Genomic DNA, 23,348 nt, shown 5'->3' with positions numbered 1-23,348 from the left:
CAAATGAAGAGGTTAGTGGACAGTAAGGAGGAGTAACTAGAGCCTGTAAGGAACTAGATAATGAAGTCAGCATGACTATGGGGAAGAGTAGGCAGGGAGCAGATGATGAACGCAAAGGGAGATATGGTCTGAGGTCCACTTGTTTTAATGCAGGAAGTTTAGTAGGTAAAGCAGATGAACTTAGAGCTTGGATTAGTACCTGGGAGAATGATGTTATTGTTACTACTAAGACTTGGTTGAGGTAAGGGCAAGATTAGCAATTAAATATCACAGGATATAGATTCTACAGGTGGGATAGGGAGGGAAGTAAAAGGGATGGAGGAGTTGCATTACTGGATATCACAGCTGTGCTGAAGGAGGCCACCATGGAGAACTCAAGCAGTGGGGCAATATGGGCAGAGTTCAGAAGTAGGAAGGGTGCGTTAACAACATTGGAGCTGTACTAGAGGCCTACCAACAGTGAGTGTGAGATAGAGGTACAAAAATATAGACAGGTTATGGAAAGATGTAGGAGCAACGTGGTGGAGGGGATAGGAGATTTTAATTTTCCCAACATTGACTGCGATTCATGTTGTATTAGAGGTCCAGATGGAGCAGAATTTGTCAGGAGCATCCAGGAGGGTTTTATAGAACAGTATGCAAATGGCCCAACTTGGGAAGGGGCCATACTAGACCTGGTGTTAGGGAATGAGCCCAGCCAGTGGTTGAAGCTTCAGTAGGGGATTACTTTGAGACCAGTAATCACAGTTCCGTAAGTTTTAAAATACTCATGGACAAAGATGAGAGTGGACCTAAAAGAAGAGTGCTAAACTGGGGAAAGGCCAATTATAGCAAAATTCGGCAGAAACTGGGGAATGTGAATTGGGAGCAGCTGTTAGAAGGTAAATCCACATTTGATGTGTGGGAGGCATTTAAAGGAAGGTTGATTAGAGTGCAGGACAGATATGTCCCTGTGAAAATGAGGGATAGAAGTGGCAAGATTAAGTAACCATGGATGACAGGTGAAATTGTGAGATTAGCTCAGAGGAAAAAGGAAGCATACATAAGGTCTCGGCGAAAACAGAGAAAGCTTTGGAAGAATATGGGGAAAATAGGACTAATCTGAAATGAGGAATTAAGAGGGCTAAAAGGGGTCATGAAATATCTTTAGCTAACAGGGTTAAGGAAAATCCCAAAGTCTTTTATTTGTAAATAAGGAGCAAGATGCTAACTAGAGAAAAGGTTAGACCACTCAAGGACAAAGGAGGAAAGTTGTGTGTGGAGTCAGAGAAAATAGGTGAGATTCTCAATGAGTACTTTGCATCAGTATTCACCAACTAGAGGGACATGACAGATGCTGAGGTTAGGGATAGATGTTTGATTACTCTAGGTCAAGGAGAGAGGATGCGTTGAGTGTTCTAGAAGGCATTAAGGTGAACAAGTCCACAGGTCCAGGTGGGATCTATTCCAGGTTACTGAGGGAAGGGCGAGAGGAAATAGCTGGGGCGTTAACAGATATCTTTGCAGCATCTTTGAACATGGGTGAGGTCCCAGAGGACTGGAGAATTGCTAGTGTTGTTCCCTTGTTTAAGAAGGGTAGCAGGGATAATCCAGGTAATTATAGACCAGTGAGCCTGACATCAGTGTTAGGGAAGCTGCTGGAGAAAGACACTGAGGGATTGGATCTATTTACAGTTGGAAGAAAATGGACTCAACAATGATAGGCAACATGGCTTTGTGCAGGGAAGGTTATGTCCAGGGTGTACTAGCTAGATGGATAGAGAACTGGCTCAGCAGCAGGAAGCAGGGAATAGTAGAAAGGAGCTTCTCAAAGTGGAGAAATGTGACCAGTGGTGTTCCACAGGGATCCGTGTTGGGAACACTGTTGTTTGTGAAATGCATAAATGATCTGAAGGAAGGTATAGATGATCTGATTAGCAAGCTTGCAGATGACACTAAGATTGGTGGAGTAGCAAATATTAAAGGGGACTGTCAGAGAATGCAGTAGCATATAGATATATTGGAGAGTTGGGCAGAGAAATGGCAGATGGAGTTCAATCCAGGCAAATGTGAGGTGATGCATTTTGGAAGATCCAGTTCAAGAACAAATTATATGGTAAATGGAAAAGTCCTGGGAAAGATTGGTATACTGAGAGATCTGGGTGTTCAGGTCCATTGTATCAAGAAGATGGCAACACAGCTCGATAGAGTGGTCAAGAAGGCTTATGGCATGCTTTCCTTCATCGGACAGGGTATTGAGTACAAGAGTTGGCAGGTTAAGTTACAGTTGCATAGAACTTTGGTTCAGCTGCATTTGGAATACTGCGCACAGTTCTGATCACCACACTACCAAAAGGATGTGGATGTTTTGGAGAGGGTGCAAAGGAGGTTCACCAAGATATTGCCTGGTATGGTGAGTGCTAGCTATGAAGAGAGGTTGAGTAGATTAGGATTATTTTCATTAGAAAGATGGAGGTTGAGGGTGGAGCTGATTGAGGTCTACAAAATCATGAGAGGTATAGACAAGGTGAATAGCAAGAAGCTTTTTCCCAGAGTTTGGAACTCAATTACCAGGGGTTATGAGTTTCAAAGTGAGAGGAGAAAGGTTTAGGGGAGATATGCGTGAAAAGTTCTTTACGCAGAGGGAGGCGGGAGCCTGGAACACGTTGCCAGCAGAGGTGGTAGAGGCGGGAACGATAACGTCAACTAAGATGTATCTAGACAGATACATGAATGGGCATGGAGCAGTGGGATACAGATCCTTAGAAAATAGGTGACAGGTTTAGATAGATGATCTGGATTGGCGCAGGCATTGAGAGCTGAGTACTGTGATTTTCTTTGTTCTTTGTTCTTTCCTGGACATTGCCTCTTTAAAATATTCATTCATGAGATGAGGGCAAAGCATTTGTTGCCCAGCGCACAGAAGGAAATTTAATAATCTTAACTCTTGACGCCCCCAGAGGACAGTGAGTCTTGGAGTTACGTGTAAGCCAGACCAGGTAAGGCTGGTAGTTTCTTTCCCTGAAGGACTTAGTGAACCGGATGAATTCATGGTCATCATTAGATATTTAATTCCATATTTTAAAAAAAAAGCAAATTCCAGCATCCGCTGTGATAGGATTTGAACCCAGGTCCACTGGAATGTTATCTGGGTTTCTGGATTAACAGACCAGCAATAAATCTACTTGGCTATCACCTCCACCATATTAATGTGCAATACCTTGGCAGAAGTCTTCAAAGTTAAGATTCAGGGCTCCCTGATATCTGAGACTACCTGCAGTCAAAGAAGTAGTCACCTTACCCTCTGCTGTTGTTCCGTTGATGCTGAGCACCTCATGGTCAGAGCAATGGAATGAAGACCAAATGCATATCTGGCAGATGCTGAGCATTCTGCTGGTCTCCAGGACTTCTGCCATTCCTTCTAAAATGGCTGACAAGCACTTGGATGCCAGAGAGACAATAGCAGTGAGAAAATTGCAGGTTTCATCCAGATTTCATTCCAGTCAACCAAATCCCTCTGCTATTCAAGGTGCAGAGATCTCACAGTCGTGTCACCTGTGATCTGCAGAGAAAAACTGTAAAAAATCTTGTCATAGGGGATGCTTTAACACTTTGAGCCAACATTAGAATCTTGATGGACTCTGAAACATGTAATGAGGGATATATGTGTCGGAAGTGTCAAAAGCTTTTGTGTCAATCTGGTGGCTTTCTTGAGGGCCTGGAGTGCAGATGACTCATATGTCATTTCCTCATAGATGTTTGCAGAGCCAAACAATATTAGTTCTATAAATGATGTTCCTTTGCCTGTCTCTGCAGATTCAGCTTGTCACTGATATCCACAAGCAGGGATATGTCTGGCAGGTGCATAGTCTCTAATAACCATTTTATGTGCAGAGACTTGGCATGTTTCTTTCTCCACCAGCTACAGGATTTATCATTGATGTGCTCACCAGATTATCCAAGGCCATAGCAGAAGTGAAGCCATGAGACTTGCTAACTGCAATTTTAAGTTCAAGTGAGAACACCTTGGCTGTAATTTTGTTATCGTAACTTAGCAAGAAAGATAAATGCACCTAGTGATGAACAAGAACCACAGTGTTTATAAATTACTGCAGCGTTCATTCCATGTGGTTTAAAAAAAATTTATCGCGTAACACCCCGGAACAAATTGACCTGGAAATTCATGGAATCCTATTTTGTTGGTTAGGTGCAATACCTGAGCATTACTCCAGGCCTCAGCCATATCTAAAATTTTGGGAATGAGGTCAGGATAGGCAGTAAATTTCTTCAGAGTACATTACTGTCAGCTGCCCCATCATGAGGCCACTCAGGCATGCAAACCCAAAAAACTGAAGGGAACTCTTTAAAAACTTCTCATCTCTCACCAGTGCCATTTCAACTAAAGATTCCAAATTAGTTGATTTGGTATCTCTTACTACTCATGAGGAACTCTAACTAATGGGAGAAATTGCAGGAAGTTCCTCATGTCTTCCGGGAGTTACTAAATACTGGAATGGTGCCTGGCAACTGGAGAAAGGCAGATTTTGAAAAAATATAAAGTAGAAAAGTTACCCAGAAAGTTACAGACAACTGAGTTTGACCAGTAGATTTAAAGTTATAGAAATCTTCATTGAAAGCTATGGAGCATCTGTATAGAAATAAACTGATAAAGGATGACTAAAATGGCTCAATGCAGAGGAGAGCTTGACAACTGAGTGCACAGCTTTTCTTTGAGTGACAAAAGGGAAGGGTCAAGTCAAGGATGTGGAGTACTTGGATTTCAGAAAGACCTTTGCTCCAGAAATGCTGATACTGACAACAAAGCAAATGGAATTGTTGAAATTTAGTTTATGATTGTTTTGTAATTAGTTGACAGATTGAACATAAAGCCTTCACCTGCCAGGGAGGATGTTACAGCAAGATCCTAAAAGAAATTTATTTCTGGGATGGAGGAATCACACATATTGTGGTTAAATTAGCAATTAATGTTACAAGTGATAAGCCGCAAAGTTCAAAAAGCATCTGTACATATTTCAGAATTGAACAGATAGATAGTAAATGACTTTCAAATGTAAACATGGACAAATAAAAAATGCTCACGTAGGGTCAGAAATGCAGGAAGAAACTATTTCTTTATGAGAATCACAGATTGACAAAAGTGCTACTGTATTAAAGGAGGCCATTGTTTTGGAAAGACCACTGTCTGAGGTCTTTCTGCCAAAGTTAAATAGAGGTGTATTCACTTATCGGACCCTCTCCAGTGCCTCAAATATAATCTTGCACAAATAAGAAATGCCTTTGATTGGTTTGTTGGATAGAGTCAAACTCCAATGTTTGTTTGTTTTTCCATGTGCTACTGTACAGAATGGAACTGCTTCAGTGACTGTGTCTGTATAGATATTTCTATGAATAAAGTATATTTTTGAAATAAAAGAAAGGTTGTACAAATGAGCATCATTACTTGGAGCCATTCTTCTACCTTTTCTCCATAACCCTCTTCATTGTCTCAATTTAAATAAACATCTAATGCCTCTTAAATTTGCCTCCATCAGATTTCCAGACAGGGCATTCCAGAGCTGAGCCACTCATTGTATGGAAACGGTATTTTTGTCACCTCATGCTTGCTGCTTTTGCAAATCACTTCCAACCTGTGCCCTCTCCTTCTCGAGCATTTTATGAGTGGGAACAGTTTCTCCCTATCTAGTCTATCCAGCCCCTTCAGGACTTTGAACACTTCTATCAGATCTCCTCTTGGCCTTCCTCCCTCCAAAGGGAGCAGTCCCAACTCTCCAATCTATCCTCATAATTGACAGTTTTCATCCCTGGATCCGTATCACTTCCACAAGGTTTCAAGTACGTTCACATTCTCCCACAGTGGGGTGCCCAGAAATGTACACAACATTTCAACTAACAAGCATTTTACATAAGTTCAGTGTTACCTCTTTGCTCTTGCGCTCTATGACTCTATTAATGAAGCTCAGGACATTGTATCCTTTATTAACTCTTCTCTCCACCTGTCCTATCAATGAGAGAATTTAATTTATGCAAGAAATGAAAGATATTTGTAATTTATTAAATTTCAAAATATAGTTTATTCATTTATATATATATATATATATGCATACATATATTTACACATATTTGAGGCACTGGGAGGGTCCAATAACTGAACGGACCACCTAAAACAGTGGTCCTTCCCCACTGCACCTTGGCTGCAGCTGCCCCAAACATTATTGCATCCATCAGCACTTAGTCCTGGACTTTGGAAGATATTTGTCAACCTTACTTAAGAATATCTTGAAGCTGTTTTAATAATACTCAATGGTGATGTGTAAATTAATCAGATGCGGGAGTGCATTAAAAGGCCGATATAGTGAGGTTATCCTATCACTTTGTGTGAGCACGTGTAGAATAATGAGTCATGTTCAGGTCACTTTTGTACAAAACTAATGTTGCAGGTCTTCAGGAAGAGAACTAAGGTAACAAAAGAGATTAGATATGGAGGGGTGGATATGCAATTTGGATTTGTCTTCATTGGAAAAGAGAAAATAGAGTGGTGACATAATTGGTCTTAGGATTTTAAAGAATTAGAAAATGCAAATCATAACAAGCTAGAACAATGGAACCAAAGGCGATGGCCTGTGCTTGATGGGCAATGGTTTCAAAAATAATCCCTGAAAACATTTTAGTGAGTGTATATAAATCTAAAAACAGGCTCCCCAAGGAGTCAGTGAAGTGATTGCATTGACCTGTTCATGTACAAATCTTACAGATTTCTTTCAGAAAATATTATTTTGGGATATTGTAAGTGATTTATTTGGGACAGCACATGAAGTACATGTGGGATACCTAGGAGAAATATATCACATGCAATCTAAGGTCCCAGAGGTATCTAACACTGGCAGGTTTTCCTTGCCTCATGGCTGAGTGTGCAGTACACTCATTAATAGAGCTAAATTGCCATGATTAGTCATTAACTAATGATTGTTTTATCACCAGAGAAGCCAAATGCACACTGGTCTTTTTTTTAATTGTGAATTTCCTATGTTCCCATGTGCATTTAGGATCTTTGGCCAGTTTGGTGAATGCAGGGTAGGCTGCACAGAATCAGAAAGATGCCAACTTGGTTTCTTCAGACAGCCTTAAACATTGTGTTGCTAAGGATGGCTTCGACAATGTGGAGGTGCTGGTGTTGGACTGAGGTGGATGAAGTCAGAAGTCACACGACACCAGGTTATAGTCCAACAGACTTCACCTGACGAAGAAGCAGCACTCTGAAAACTTCAAATAAACCTGTTGGACTATAACCTGGTGTCATGTGATTTCTGACACCTGGCTTCAAAACAGTTCAACCAGGGAGAGAAAAATTCAGTCAGACCTCCTGTTCCTGATGATATTCATGTCTGATGGAAAATCTTTAACAGAGTGGATGTCTAATGAGGATAGGATCAAGCTTGGCTGTGATGCCGTCCATAGGAAAATAGCTTGCTGCAAACTCAGTTTCTAAAGTTATTCATTAAGAATAGGATTTGCAGAGATCCCAGGTTGTTTGCATTTGGAATACGCTCAAGTACCCATATCCCAGTGTGATTCATGGCGTTTAGGAGAGGAAGAAAGAAAACAGGAGTAAATTGTTGACAGCTATATTAAAGGGAGGAATGATGTTTAACTAGAATGGCAGTGAAAATACTAAATGGAATGCCTAAGTAAACCACAAAGAAGGTAAGACTTTATTTAACCTTCCTTTGAATAAACGTCATCAAATGCCTCACAAACTGCATAACAACAGTCAGTACAGAAGTGAAATCATTAGCACTTGCTTTTATCTCGCAGTACAGCCCTGGAGCAATTCCTGCATCATCCTCTTTGCAAACTGCAAGCTGCTTTCTTTGAATGCTAGATAGGCTGGATACACAAGACGTTTGTTCTGTTCAGGTGAGATGCGATGCTTTGAGATATTTATTATTTCTAAACTGTTCTTATGCACGTTTAAGAAATAAGACAATAAATGTTATTTTGTGTAAAAAATGATTGCTGTCAATATTTGCGGTCTAGAACTTGGTTATGTCATCCAGAACTCTTGTTTCTATTTGCTATATCCAATGACTCCCAGAGAGGCATGTGTAGACAGGGTCAGGCTCAGTTGAATTGAGTCTAATGTCCAAATATCTTTCCAAGTTTCCCTACCTAGCACTACACATGAAGATTGGAGACTTGGTCAAGATATCAGAGCCCTGCTGCCTTGGGATGCGATCTTTAGTTTCAAATTACATAACCACTTGAAGCCAGCTGGTTAATGTTTTGTGCATAATTTTATTATAAGTGTAATAACAAATTTCTCTTTTGTTAACTTCAGAGAAGGGATGAAAATGCAGCTTGTACTCTTGTGAACCTATTTTGCTGAAATTTGCCATTAAAACCAATTCATTTTGTTTGTTTAGAACTTTGAAATGCTGTTAATTCATGATTTGGAGATGCCAGTGTTGGACTGGGGTGTACAAAAATTAAAAATCACACAACATCAGGTTATAGTCCAACAGGTTTAATTGGAAGCACACTCGCTTTCGGAGCGTCACTCCGAAAGCTAGTGTGCTTCCAATTAAACCTGTTGGACTATAACCTGGTGTTGTGTGATTTTTAACTCCGTTAATTCATGTTTATAAGAGTGCAAATGTAGTGCTGGTGTTATTTTGTGGGGGCAGACAGCAAGGAAAAGTATTGTAATCCTGAATGCCTTCCCCATCTCAGTTACCCTGTTATAGCAAAGTTGAAAAATGTGTTGCTGGAAAAGTGCTGCAGGTCAGGGCAGCATCAAAGGAGCAGGAGAAATTTCAGAACGCTGATGGGGGGGTTCAGGTTCTAAAAATCTCTCTCTTAAAATAGATTTAGTTACTTGGCCTCCACAGCCTCTTTGGTAGAGAATTCCACAGGAGGATATATTTCCCTCCCCTCCCCTATCAGCGTTCCGGAAAGACCACTCCCTCCATGACTCCCTCGTCAGGTCCACACCCCCTAGCAACCCAACCTCCACTCACGGCACCTTCCCCTGCAACCGCAAGAAATGCAAAACTTGCGCCCACACCTCCCCCCTCACCTCCCTCCAAGGCCCCAAGGGATCCTTCGATTTACGTCATAAATTCACCTGCACCTCCACACACATCATTTACTGCATCCGCTGCACCCGATGTGGCCTCCTCTACATTGGGGAGACAGGCCACCTACTTACAGAATGTTTCAGAGAATACCTCTGGGACACCCACATAAACCAACCCAACCGCCCCGTGGCTGACCACTTTAACTCCCCCTCCCACTCCGCCAAGGACATGTAGGTCCTTGGCCTCCTCCATCGCCAGACCATGGCAACATGACACCTGGAGGAAGAGCGCCTCATCTTCCGCCTAGGAACCCTCCAACAACAAGGGATGAATGCAGATTTCTCCAGCTTTCTCATTTTCCCTCCCCCCACCTTATCTCAGTCCCAACCCTCGAACTCAGCACCGCCTTCTTGACCTGCAATCTTCTTCCCGACCTCTCCGCCCCCAACCCCTCTCCGACCTATCACCCTCACCTTAACCTCCTTCCACCTATCGCATTCCCAACGCCCCTCCCCCAAGTCCCTCCTCCCTATCTTTTATTTTAGCCTGCTTGGCACACCCTCCTCATTCCTGAAGAAGGGCTTATGCCCGAAACGTCGATTTTCCTGCTCCTTTGAAGCTGTCTGACCTGCAACGCTTTTCCAGCAACACATTTTTCAGCTCTGATCTCCAGCATCTGCAGTCCTCACTTTCTCCCTGTTATAGCAAAGTACCAAACAGAGCTAATCACACAAGAGAGACCAAAAAAAATCAGACAGCACATACTATCAGTGGACAAAACTGGACCGTTTGAGAGAAAATAAAAATTCTGCACTCTGAGAAAAAGGATTTCAGTGTAAAACTACCTCCTTTTATTACACGGGCGGCACAGTGGTTAGCACTGTTGCCTCACAGTGCCAGGGACTTGGATTTGATTCCAGCCTCAGGCGACTGTCTGTATGGAGTTTGCACATTCTCCCCGTGTCTGCAGGGATTTCCTCTGGGTGGTCCAGTTTCCTCCCACAGTCCAAAGATGTGCAGGTTAGGTGAATTAGCCATGTTAAATTGCCAATAGTGTTCAGGGATATGTAGGTTAGGTGCATTAGTCAGGGGTAAATGTCGAGTAATAGGGAAGGGGAATGGATCTGGGTGGGTTACTCTTCAGAGGGTTGATGTGGACTTGTTGGGCTGAAAGGCCTGTTTCCACCTGTAGGGATTCTATGAATATAAATTTTATAATCGTATCCTTTGGAGTTTGGAAGTTTCAGAGGTGACTTATTTGAAACATACAAGATCTTGAGGGGAATTGGCCAGGTGGATGTTGAAAGGATATTTACTCTTGTCAGAGAATATAGAACAAGGGCTCATTTTTTTGAAAAATAAGTGGGGCACTAGTTTAAACCAGAGATGAGGAAACATTTTTCCCTCAGAGAGCTGTGCGTCTTTGGACTTTCTTTCCTCAAAAGTAGAAAAATTCTTGATTATCAAGGGAATGGAAGATCACTGAGGGGATGCAGGAGCAGGTTTGAGTCCTACTGTTGTTTCCTGTTCACATGTTCATTTCTAAGACCACATGCATTTTCTTTTGATTCCAGCTGCATTCCTATTACCACCAGTAGAAGAACTAAAATCACGGTAAGAAAAACTGAATTCGTTTCTGTGGTGGTTTGTATGATTAGTTTACCTATATAGTGTAAATATTATTTTTCAGGAATAGGGTCTTATGCTGCAAAACTGCAAGTGTGAGCTGATATGGACCATCATCAGCAACAGGACTGCATGTAACCACAATCTGTAGTCTTGTAACATGGTACAACTAAATCATAAGACCACAAGACACAAGAGCAGAAATTAGGCCATTCAGCCCATTGAGTCTGCTCTACTATTCAATCATGGCTGATAAGTTTCTCAATCGTTTTCTCCCACTTTCTCCCCATAATCCTTGATCCACTTGATACTCAAGAATCTACCTATCTCAGCCTTAAGTATTCTCAATGACCTGGCCTCCACAGCCTTCTATGGCAATGAATTCCACAGATTCACCACTCTCTGGCTGAAGAAGTTTCTCCTTATCTCAGTTCTTACTCCTTCATTGCCATGGAGAGACATAGCTCTCCCTGGTTCAATTGCATGTGTAGAAGGACATCTCAGAGGCATCAGTGTCATGTTTCCAAGAAGTTATAGGCCTACCTGCAACAATCTATAGAGAGAGGTAAGTGTTACACAATCAACAGATCAGACTCTTGAAACTTCATCACATTTAGTCAGGAATGGTGATGGACAGACAAAACATAATTGCAAAGACTCACATTCCCAACCACCACTATGTTGGAGCCTTCACATGTGTATGCGAAAATGCAATTAACTGAAGGGCTTGCAAATTTCCTCAACTAAAACTAATAATTCCACTTAGTGTCCTCCTGCAGTCTTTAACGTGATAATTTCCAGATAACTTAGACAACCATATTAAGAAATGGCTGAGTGCAGTGGACACAAATGAAGAATATGGTCCTGTCAATTATCACAATGATATAATATATTGATCTTTGAACTCCTTTGACTGACATAGTGCTTGGTACTTTCATGGATGGAAATAGTTTTTAAAAAGGTTTCAAAACACAGACGTAAACCAGAGCTCACTTTGTGTACACAGGCTGGTCAAATTTCATAAAACCGATGTGGATTAGACCAAGGGCAATCAACTCCCAGGTCATTTCCTCTGCCCTGAAGCTCTTCAACCATGTCGTGAAACAAACTTGCTACCACAGCCACATTTGCCTCATTTCCCCTTCCCCCACCTCACTCTAGCTCCAAACTTCCAGCTGAGCACTGTCCCCATGACTTGTCCTACCTGCCTGTCTCCTTTTCCACCTATCCACTCCACCCTCTCCTCCCTGACCTATCACCTTCATCCCCTCCCCCACTCACCTACTGTACTCTATGCTACTTTCTCCCCACCCCCACCCTCCTCTAGTTTATCTCTCCACGCTTCAGGCTCTCTGAAGGGCTGATGAAGGGCTTTTGCCCGAAACGTCGATTTCGCTGCTCCTTGGATGCTGCCTGGACTGCTGTGCTCTTCCAGCACCACTAATCCAGAACAAGGGCAATTTGAGCTGAAATTTGCTCCAGTGATTCAGAAATCAGTCAGAAATCCCATAGGAAGCATGAGAAGGTCATCATCTCCTATTTGATTTGCACCATTATGAGAACATCATGTGTTGGAGATGAAACATCTACTACAATGACCAAGCCGGAAACAATAATCTCCATGGGCATGGAATATACAAATAACTTCTGTTTGAAATAAATTTTTGGCCGACCAAGAGAGAGATGAAATTAAAAATGTGAAATAAACACAGATTGTGAAGACTCGTTCTCTTTCAAGAAGAAAAGTATCTAGTTTGACAGAACTGAGTGAAAAATAAGCATTAGAGAATTGACAACTTTAAAATTAAGTGCAACATTTATTACAACTGATTCAATTCAGGAGACCATCTACTTAGCATTGGTCTCAGGTTAAAGCCACATGCCATGAGGACACTCAAGAGACTCTAAACTACATATATTACAGTGCATGTGTCCTGAAGGCTTTTTTATTACTTAATAATTATTAATTTTCCTTGGGGTTATCAGGGAATAAATGTGGTGTTTCTTTGTAATGGAAAATGGTCTTTGTTTCCAGTAAAAATAATTAACAACATTTTAATTAGAGAGAGCTATAGCCTTGTGCTAATAAGAATTTAATCTTTTATTGTGACTAAGACATAAAACTGAAACAAGGAGACCTAGTTCATCCCTCCTCATAGCACTATTTTTTTGGCTCTAATGCCAAAGACTTGCATACCCAGATCAAGCTGTTCACTTGCATTAGCAATTCTTAAAGGTTTTGGCTCATTGATCACTAAATAATTGTCCTATCTGCCTCCTCCAATCATCAGTAAGTGATTGAAGATGCATTCAACTGTTCCAATCAGCTTCTCACAAGATTTATTTTGGATACTGCCAGAACTACCCAGTTTCTGTTCTTATTCTAAACTTGATCAAGATATGGACTGAAATTCTGTAAGAGATGACAGTGATTACTTTTGTCATCAAGGTTTTGTACTATTGAGTATGGTATTAAGGAAGCCGAACAATTCTAAAGTAAATTGGGATCAAATTGAAAATTCCTTAGACGTTGTTAGCCAATCATCAAAGCCAACAGGAGTTCTTTTGAGTGGTAACAAAAATGCGAATATCTTCTGCTCTTTCATCAGTGATTTTGCCCCATCATTGGCAAGTGTCATTCCTGACCTCCAACACTGTTTTTCTAGTCATTCAACAATTCTCAGCAAAAATGATAGTTGAAATGACAAGTGAGAATGACAGTTGGGTAAAATGCTTAGCTCAGTAGAAGCACATACATAAATAATTCAGAAGGTTGCAGGTTGATACTGCTTTCAGAGTGTTAGAGGCATGGGTACAGGAATAGGCCTCAAAGTTCTCATGCAATTCATTTAATTGAATTCTAGTTACCCAACTTTGTTGTCTATTCTTTGATAATGCTACTGTTTTGTTATGATGACATGCCCCTTTAAGGGGCATCTTCCAACCGGTAAAGAATTCCCTGGTAAAGAATTATTAACCTGTATTCATGTTCTTTCCTGAAGAAGGGCTTATGCCCGAAACGTCGAATTTCCTGTTCCTTGGATGCTGCCTGACCTGCTGCGCTTTTCCAGCAACACATTTTCAGCTCTTCATGTTTTGTAGTCAGTCTGCAAGTAGCCAAAGTAGAGGTTATTAGACAATGTTTAGCCTCCCAGTGAAAATTGCTTCTATATAGTATTAACTTCAAATGAAAAACACACATTTTCATTTCAGTAAAATTGTAGATCATTGCTACATTGGGTTTTTAAAAAAAAACGACTGGAACATAGTGACCACTGTGGCACTGGTCAGTGATTTATATTGTTGAAGCTAAATGCTGCAGGCTGGGCTGTGATAAAGAATATATTCTATAATAGCTCCTAAAAGTGCAAGGAAGCCTGGGAAAAAGTTTTTTTCTTTTTGTTGGCTTTCCCTTTTGAAAGCCTGCAGGCATTTCCCATCTAAATCATTGTCTAATGAGTGGAGTTTAAGTAAACAGAGAGAAAAGATTCACTCAAGAAAAGGAGAATATTGTGGACGAGAAGAATGGGCTACAAGATGTTACACGAGAAAGAATCAAGGTTAGTTACAAAGAGGTGTTATCAAATCTAGAAGGAGTGAAAGTAGACAAATCCCCTGGGCCAGATGTGATTTATCCGAGGATTCTGTGGGACGCTAGGGAGGAGATAGCCTTTGGCTTTGATATTTGCGTCGTCATTGTCTACAGGTTTAGTACCAGAGGACTCAAGGATTGCAAATGTTGTGCCCTTGTGCAAGAAGGGCAGGAGAGATGACCCAGGCAATTATAGCCCAGTGAGCCTTACTTCTGTTGTAGGAAAGGTTTTGGAAAGGATTATAAGAAATAAGATTTATAATCATCTAGCAAGCAACAATTTGATTTCAAACAGTCAACATGGTTACATCAAGGGCAGGTCGTGTCTCACAAACCTTATTGAGTTTTTTGAGAAGGTGACCAAGCATGTGGATGAGGGTAGGGCAGTTGCCATGGTATGCATGAACTTCAGTAAAGCCTTTGATAAGGTTCCATGTGGTAGGCTGTTGGAGAAAATGCAGAGGCATGGAATTGAGGGTGATTTAGCAGTTTAGATTAGAAATGGCTTTCTGAAAAAATGCAGTGAGTAGTGGTTGATGGAAAATATTCAACCTGGAATCCGGTTACTAGTGGTGTGCCGCAAGGATTTGTTTTAGGACCACTGTTGTTTGTCATTTTTATAAATGACATGGACGTAAGCATAGGTGGATGAATTAGTAAATTTGCAGACAAGACTGAAGTCAGTAGAGGAGTGGACAGTTTGGAAGAATTTTACAGGTTGCAGGGGGACTTGGCTAAACTGCAGAATTGGGCTGAGAGGTGGCAAATGGAGTTCAATGCAGCTAAATGTGAGGTGATTCACGTTGGGAAGATTAACAGGAAGGCAGAGTACTGGATCAATGGTAAGATTCTTGGTAGTGTGGATGTGCAGAGGGATCTTGGTGTCCATGTACATAGATCCCTGAAAGTTGCCACCAGGTTCATGGTGCTGTTAAGAAGGCATATGATGTGTTAGGTTTCATTGGTAGAGGGACTGAGTTCCGGAGCTGCAATATCATGCTGCAACTATACAAACGTCGGTGCAGCCACACTTGGAATATTGTGTACAGTTCTGGTCGACCCATTACAGGAAGGATGTGGAAGCATTGGAAAAGGTGCAGAAGAGATTTACCAGGATGTTGCCTGGTCTGGAGGAAAGGTCTTATGAGGAACGGCTGAGAGACATGGGTCTGTTCTCATTGGAAAGAAGAAGGCTAAGAGGAGATTTGATAGAGACATATAAAATGATCAGAGGATTAGATAGGATAGACAATTAAAGTCTTTTTCCTGAGATGATGATGTTGAGGGGTGATAGATTTAAGACAGATGTCAGAGGCAGGTTCTTTACTCAGAGAGTGGTAAGGGCGTGGAATGCCCTACTTGCCAATGAAGTTAATTCAGCCACATTAGGGAGATTTAAACAATCCTTGGATAAGCAATGGATGATTTTGGGATAGTGTAGGGGAACGAGATGAGTATAATTCACAGGTTGGCGCAACATTGAGGGCCAAAGGGCCTGTTCTGCGCTGTATTGTTCTATGTTCTATGTTCTAAAAAGATCAGAAAACCTGACAAAGCCTTTGTTACAGTCAAGCAGTAATCTAAAGGTGTCATATATTAAAGATGCAACTCAAAGCGTAATTAGCTTAATTAACTTTAAGAGAGCTAGAAGCAACTTGGATAGCTGACAAAGCTCAAAACTGGATTAAAAGTCCTTCAAAAAATTAAAAAGCTGACTATAAAATTTCCAAAACTCAATTGGAAGGCAACAAATCTCTTCTCTGTGTTTACTTTGCTCTGACAATGCTTTGAATTATATTTTCTATCTCAACATTTCTGAAGCAGGCAAATAAGCCTTTAAAATTAAAGTTTCTACAGCTAGTGAAGGCTGCCACAGAATGAACAAGTCAGGTTTGACTGACAACCATCTTTAAACTCCAAATAAAACATGTCAACACTTGCGGATCAGTTATAATGGAATCACAACTTCTGCTGGAATTCATGTACTTTAGGGAACAGACAATACAGACCATTGACTCATACATAAGTAGAAACAAAGACAAAGGATGTGATTACAACCTTACAGAAGTAGACCATGTCAATAGGATAATCAAACTCATTTGATTTTTAAGTTTGATTTGATTTGATTTGATTTATTGTTGTCAAGAATAGCGCTGAAAATGTGTTGCTGGAAAAGTGCAGCAGGTCAGGCAGCATCCAAGGAACAGGAAATTCGACATTTCGGGCATAAGCCCTTCTTCAGGAATGCCCGAAACGTCGAATTTCATGTTCCTTGGATGCTGCCTGACCTGCTGCGCTTTTCCAGCAACACATTTTCAGCTCTGATCTCCAGCACTTGCAGACCTCACTTTCTCCTGTTGTCAAGAATACCTTAGTACAGTGAAAAGTTTTGTTTTGCATGTTAACAGGTAGATCATAATATACAAGGACATACAGGTCATAGAGTGTTTGGGCAGAGCAAGGCATACAAGGTTACAGCTGCACATGAGGTACACAAAATCAAGATTAACATTAGAGCTGAAATTGAAGAGGTCCATTCTGGAGTCTAATACCAACTGGGAAGAAACTGTTCTTGAACCTGTTGGTAAGTGTATTTAAGCTTCTGTATCTGACAGAAGAGGTTGGAAGAGAGCATTACTGGGGTGGGAGGGATCTTTGATGAAGTTGGCTGCCTTTCCACAGTAACAAGAAATGTGGATGGAGTTATGGATGGGAGGTTGGCTTCTGTGATGGTCTGGGCTGTGCACACAACCTTCTGTAGTTTCTTAGGTTCTGTGCAGAGTAGTTGCTGTACCAAGTTGTAGTGCACCCAGATAGAATGCTTCCTATGGTGGATCTGTAAGGTTGGTAAAGATCGTGATGGACATGCCGAATCTCCTAAGCCTCCTGAGGAAGAAGAAGCATTATTGTGCCTTCTTGACCATCTCACCTACATGGGAGACCAGAATTATTATCACACCTGGGGTGACATGGTGGCTGAGTGGTTACTACTGCTGCGTCGCAATGCCAGGGACCTGGGTTCAATTCTGCTCTCAGGCAACTGTCCATGTGGAGGTTACGCATTATCCCCATGTCTGAGCAGGTTTCCTTCCGCAATCCAAAAATGTGCAGGTTAGGTGGATTGGCCATGCTAAATTGCCCTTAGTGTCTAGGGATGTGTAGGTTAGATGGGGTTAACTATAGGAAATGTAGGGAAGTGGAGTGAGGCTGGGTAGGCTGCTCTTTGGAGGGTTGGTGTGGACCTGATGGGTCAAATAGCCTGCTTCCACAAAATAGGGATTCTACAATTGAACTTGATGCTTTCGCTCCTCTTCGCCTCAGATCTATTGATGTAGATAGGGGTATGTTCTCCTTCGTTCTTCCTAAAGTCAGTGATCAGTTCTTTAGTTTTGCTGACATTGAGGGAGAGATTATTATCTTTGCAAAACAACACCAAGCACTCTGTCTCCTCATGACAGCTCATAATCCAGTAGAAGCATTCCAAATTGATATTGTAGGCCAACTCTGAGGTTATATCATGAACGCCTGACTACAAAGCAGATGCAAGTACAAAGTTATACTAATGGGAGCAGTCTAAAGCCTATGTATAATTTGTCCATCATTGGCATCAGAGCCAATGCAGGCTAGCCTAGTAAGCAATGACAATGATACAATGACATACATCCTGCTATAAAATGTTAATTTTCAAAACTGTATGCAAGACATGTGCTACCAAATGACATTGGAAGTACCCAGGCAGAAAGCAAAGGCTAGCCACAGAGGCCATATAGGTACACATTCTAACCAAACAGCTTCAAAATAGGTTCCACAAAATGTCTGGGAGAAAATAAGGACTGCAGATGCTGGAGATCAGAGTTAAGAGTGTGGTGCTGGAAAAGCACTGCAGGTTAGGCAGCATCCGAGGAGCAGGAGAATCAACTTTCCAGGCATAAGCCCTCCATACCTGGTGAAGGGTTTACGCCCAAAACGTCGATTCTCCTGCTTCTCGGATGCTGCCTGGCCTATTGTGCTTTTCCAGCACCACACTCTTGACTCCACAAATGTCTGGCCAGTCTGCACCATCAAATGAGGAAGGTGATCAGTGCAAGGTTACACAAGTGGGCACACATTCATCATGGCAAATTTCAAAGCATCTATTAACATAGAAGTACCAGCAGAAGCTTTTGCCACACTCCACAGTTGCAGGGTCAGCATAATCTGTATGAAACCTAGATACCAGTGCAGATACAAACATCTCTGCACTTCACATACTAAAATGTGCTGAATTGCAGATGTGGTAACTGATTATTCATTTAACAACTATTTCATTAACTGCAAGCAAAGGCTCAGAGATTCCATTCCTGAGATCTAATAGACTCCAATTTAACTATAAAAACTTCCCTGGCTACTAGATACTTTATATTGTGGCCACCTTAGGCCCATTGTTTTAAAATTTTTAACCTACAAAGCCCTGACCTTGGCCACCATCCGTGGTATTGTCAAGACCATAATGAGGAGCACAGTCCACAACGAGCGATGTTGAAAACCCTGTAGTTACACTGGTGATGTTCACCCAACTCTGATATGCTGATCATGAACCAATTGGCTACACAGCGCAAACTGAGCCAAATATGTATATCAGTTCCAAATTTATGCATTTCATCATATTGTGGAATTAATGCAGCATTATCTTTTGACAGATAAATGTGAACAATCCTCATTAATGCGACCATGAGCACATCATATATTATCTGAAAAATGGGAAGATGAAAGACGTACGTGACCAGTGTGCAGGTAATGAATTGCCCAAGCTCATAGAGTCATAGAGTCATAGAGATGTACAGCATGGAAACAGACCCTTCGGTCCAACCTGTCCATGCCGAGCAGATATCCCAACCCAATCTAGTCCCACCTGCCAGCACCCAGCCCATATCCCTCCAAACCCTTCCTATTCATATACCTATCTAAATGCCTCTTAAATGTTGCAATTGTACTAGTCTCCACCACTTCCTCTGGCAGCTCATTCCATACACTTACCACCCTCTGCGTGAAAAAGTTGCCGCTTAGGTCTCTTTTATATCTTTCCCCTCTCACCCTAAACCTATGCCCTCAAGTTCTGGACTCCCCGACCCCAGGGAAAAGACTTTGCCTATTTATCCTATCCATGCCCTTCATAATTTTCTAAACCTCTATAAGGTCAACCCTCAGCCTCCGACACTTCAGGGAAAACAGCCCCAGCCTGTTCAGCCTCTCCCGATAGCTTAAATCCTTCAGCCCTGGCAACATCCTTGTAAATCTTTTCTGAACCCTTTCAAGCTTCACAACATCTTTCTGATAGGAAGGAGACCAGAATTGCATGCAATATTCCAACAGTGGCCTAACTGCAAATGTCCTGTACAGCCGCAACATGACCTCCCAACTCCTGTACTCAATACTCTGACCAATAAAGGAAAACATACCAAACACCTTCTTCACTATCCTATCTACATGCGATTCCACTTCCAAGGAGCTATGAACCTGCACTCCAAGGTCTCTTTGTTCAGCAACACTCCCTAGGACCTTACCATTAAGTATATAAGTCCTGCGAAGATTTGCTTTCTCAAAATGCAGCACCTTGCATTTACCTGAAATAAACTCCACCTGCCACTTCTCAGCCCATTGGCCCATCTGGTCCAGATCCTGTTGTAATCTGAGGTAACCCTCTTTGCTGTCCACTACACCTCCAATTTTGGTGTCATCTGCAAACTTACTAACGGTACCTCTTATGCTTGCATCCAAATCATTTATGTAAATGACAAAAAGTAGAGGACCCAGCACCGATCCTTATGGCACTCCACTGGTCACAGGCCTCCAGTCTGAAAAACAACACTCCACCATCACCCTCCGTCTTCTACCCTTGAGCCAGTTCTGTATCCAAATGGCTAGTTCTCCCTATATGCCATGAGATCTAACCTTGCTAATCAGTCTCCCAAGGGGAACCTTGTTGAACGCCTTACTGAAGTCCATATAGATCACATCTACTGTTCTGCTCTCATCAATCCTCTTTGTTACTTCTTCAAAAAACTCAATCAAGTTTGTGAGACATGATTTCCCACGCACAAAGCCATTAACTATCCCTAATCAGTCCTTGACTTTCCAAATACGTGTACATCCTGTCCCTCAGAATTCCCTCCAACAACTTGCCCACCACCGAGGTCAGGCTCACCGGTCTATAGTTCCCTGGCTTGTCTTTATCACCTTTCTTAAACAGTGGCACTACGTTTGCCAACCTCCAGTCTTCTGGCACCTCACCTGTGACTATCGATATGTCAATCATTAATACCTGGACAGAGCATGATACATTATGTCATGACTTGTAAGCAGTTGGAGTCTATAGGAAGAGGAATGTACTATCTACCTGTCAAAAATCTAATCATTACAGTATTGTGAATTACAATTCAGCCAATATCTTTTTGGGAGCGAGCGTTTCAAGGCTTTCAGTGAAAAGGAACCTTGAGATTTTAATTCTACAATGCAAATCAGAATCATAATAGAAGTCCGACAGTGTGTAAGCTGGCAAGTCAGCCATCAAGTCACACCAACTCTTTGAAGAGCATCCCATCCAGATCCACTCCTCTATCCCTGCATTTCTCATGGAAAGTCCACCCAACATACACATCCCCGGACTACTGGAGGAAACCAGAACACCCAACAGAAACCCACGCTGACATAGGGTGAATGTGTAAACCCCACACAGGTACAGGGTGGAATCGAACAAGGTCCCTGGCACTGTGGCAGCATTGCTATCCATTGAACCACCGTGCTCCACAATTTGTCTGGAATATTCCTAGTCATGGCTACCCAAAACATATTGCCGTAAAATGCAGTTATCTAGTGCCTCGTACCCAACTTAATTCTGTTCTACCTATCACTCCCGAATCAATGTAGCATTACCTTGCTTAAACAAAGGAAAACAATGCCATAATTTTAAACAGGGCAACAGTGTCCATTCGCTTTTTAATGCAGCAGCATCACGGTTCTGTAGGCTTTGACATTGACTCCAATAAAATTTTAATTGAACTCTCTAGTTGTAGCTGTGTGAAATGATAGAACAACATGAGAAGACAGGAATGAATGAAAATAAACAGTAAACCCATTCAGCTCATGGTGCTGGAACCATTTCCATTGCATGGCTACTATGTGAGCAATCCATATCACAAGTTTTCAAATGCAGTAGATTTGGAGATTATGTGAAAAATAGTTTATCAAACACTCATCTTATTGCATTGCTCACTCAAATGAACCTTAAACAAGCTTTAGTTCATTGCACCTGAATGTGAATTCAAAGCTTATTTTTCTGGTCAAATATTTTTTGGTTGAGTTATTCATAGTCTAATGGAAATTATTTACAGAAAATATAAGAAAAATGATGAATGTTATAACATTTCTCATTCCAATTCTTTAATAGGGATTGATCCCGAGAAAATGGTATCTGAAATGAAGCTGAAAATGAAGGATAAGAAACCATCCTGTATTGAAGTGACTTCACTGAATGGAGTGAATTTAACGACTGAGAGTGAAGTAGAATCTCATATCAAACAAGATAAATCCAGTTCAACAGTTATGCCAGATTCTGTAGCTGAACTCACAACTATTGCTCCAACTTCTATGGACAGTGTAACAGATCAAGAGAATAATAATGTGTCTTTGTGCACTGCACCTGAGATTAAAATCGATATTGATAGGCCTCAAGCTGAAGTTCCATCCTCCTTAGACAACTGCAGTAATGTCTTCTTTAACTGTGCCAATGACTATCCAACAAGCTGCAACAAGAGAAGTGGTGACTCTGAGAATGTCTCAAGGACATTTTCTCCAAATGATAGCATCATTGAAACAATTGCAGGAAAAACAACGGGTGATAAAAACTGCAACCAGTCCAATATATCAGGGCAAAACCCAGAAATGACACAGGAACTGACTGAAAACAAGGAGTCCCAGTGCTCTAGAAATTGTAGAAGTTGCTGTACATCATTTGTCTGTGGCCTCGTCTCTGTTGGTTTGGTGTTCCTTTCACCGTTAATAGTCACTGGGTATTTTTTGTATGAACTTTGCAGCTGTGTATTTAAATGTAAGGACCCCTGTCCTACTTAACACTCACAAGAATTTGTTTCTCAATGTGCTGGTTTGTTAGACACTACTATGTTCTTATTTTGTCCTCTTAATGTCTTTACATCAATGATAATTGCAACAAAGGCAAGACATAATTGATGGATTTCCAAAAAGTAGCATAAAATAAGATAAATATTAGACAAAATGCTTTCCTTTATATTTTAAAATGTTTGTTGTAATTAACAGATAGCCTATGAACCAGCATCTTACCATTGATAATGTGAAAAACCCTCCATGAGGGAAGACTAATGAAGTTTGATGAAATACAGTTACCAATGGGCAACAATTCATTTTGTGATCACAAATATCTTTTATATCTCACTACTGACCATGACATAATCTAACTTCTAATACTTATAGAGTGGTTTCAACTGAATAAGTAACTATGATCATTTAATTCATAATTAAACTGTGAACTTTGCTTTGTTTGTCATTTTAATTCTCCACCTTGCTCCCACTCTGACCTTTCTGTCCTTAATCTTCTGAAGCTCAACACAACCTTGAGGAACAACACTTTTTTTTTACCCAGCACTGTACAGTCTTCTCGATTCAACACTGAATTCGACCACTCTCTGCCTCCAACTTCTTCCTTTTTTTTGCTGATTCTATCTTGCTGTGTTTTTTTTCCTTATCTCTTAACTTTTCATTTGAACAGTTGCTATACAGTCATTCACAACTCATCTGGACACATTGGGTGGGATCTTATAGGGCCTTGAACAATATGTTGAAACATCAGAGAATCAAAAACAGTGAAGACTTTCTTGATGTCCTGACATTATGATGGTATTCTCACTGGTAGCAACAATCCAATTAAATGGGACTATAGCGTATTGTCAAAGGAATTAACTTTACTTCTCACCTCAGTAATATGCAGCTTCCTATCCTAACACCTTCCATGAGGAAATGACGCTGTAACTTCTTTACATAGA

The 23,348-nt window shown here is 41.2% G+C and overlaps 1 protein-coding gene across 2 annotated transcripts; it reads left to right on the top strand.

Annotated features, from left to right (window-relative positions):
- Nucleotides 1-7,780: 7,780 nt before the first annotated feature.
- LOC132823217 (uncharacterized) lies at nt 7,781-22,778 on the top strand. 2 transcript variants are annotated; one of them, XM_060836831.1, is made up of 4 exons: nt 7,781-7,914; nt 10,649-10,688; nt 18,972-19,065; nt 21,719-22,778. In XM_060836831.1, exons 3-4 carry the CDS (start codon nt 19,038-19,040, stop codon nt 22,399-22,401), a joined length of 711 nt encoding a protein of 236 aa, XP_060692814.1. In that variant the 5' UTR covers nt 7,781-7,914; nt 10,649-10,688; nt 18,972-19,037; the 3' UTR covers nt 22,402-22,778. The 2 variants fall into 2 exon arrangements, with proteins under 2 accessions (XP_060692814.1, XP_060692815.1); XM_060836832.1 differs by lacking the exon at nt 10,649-10,688.
- Nucleotides 22,779-23,348: the final 570 nt, after the last annotated feature.

This window comes from Hemiscyllium ocellatum, chromosome 16 (assembly GCF_020745735.1).
Source record: "Hemiscyllium ocellatum isolate sHemOce1 chromosome 16, sHemOce1.pat.X.cur, whole genome shotgun sequence".
NCBI classification, from domain to species: Eukaryota; Metazoa; Chordata; class Chondrichthyes; order Orectolobiformes; family Hemiscylliidae; genus Hemiscyllium; species Hemiscyllium ocellatum.
Note: the sequence above shows the minus strand (reverse complement) of the source record. Positions and strands in the feature narration are given on the sequence as shown.

Bases quoted from the DNA above. Each gene is read 5' to 3' on its own strand.
- LOC132823217 (XM_060836832.1), top strand. From the start codon at position 19,038: ATGAAAGACGTACGTGACCAGTGTGCAG. The intron at 19,066-21,718 runs GTAATGAATTGC...ATTCTTTAATAG, and splicing joins CGTACGTGACCAGTGTGCAG to GGATTGATCCCGAGAAAATG.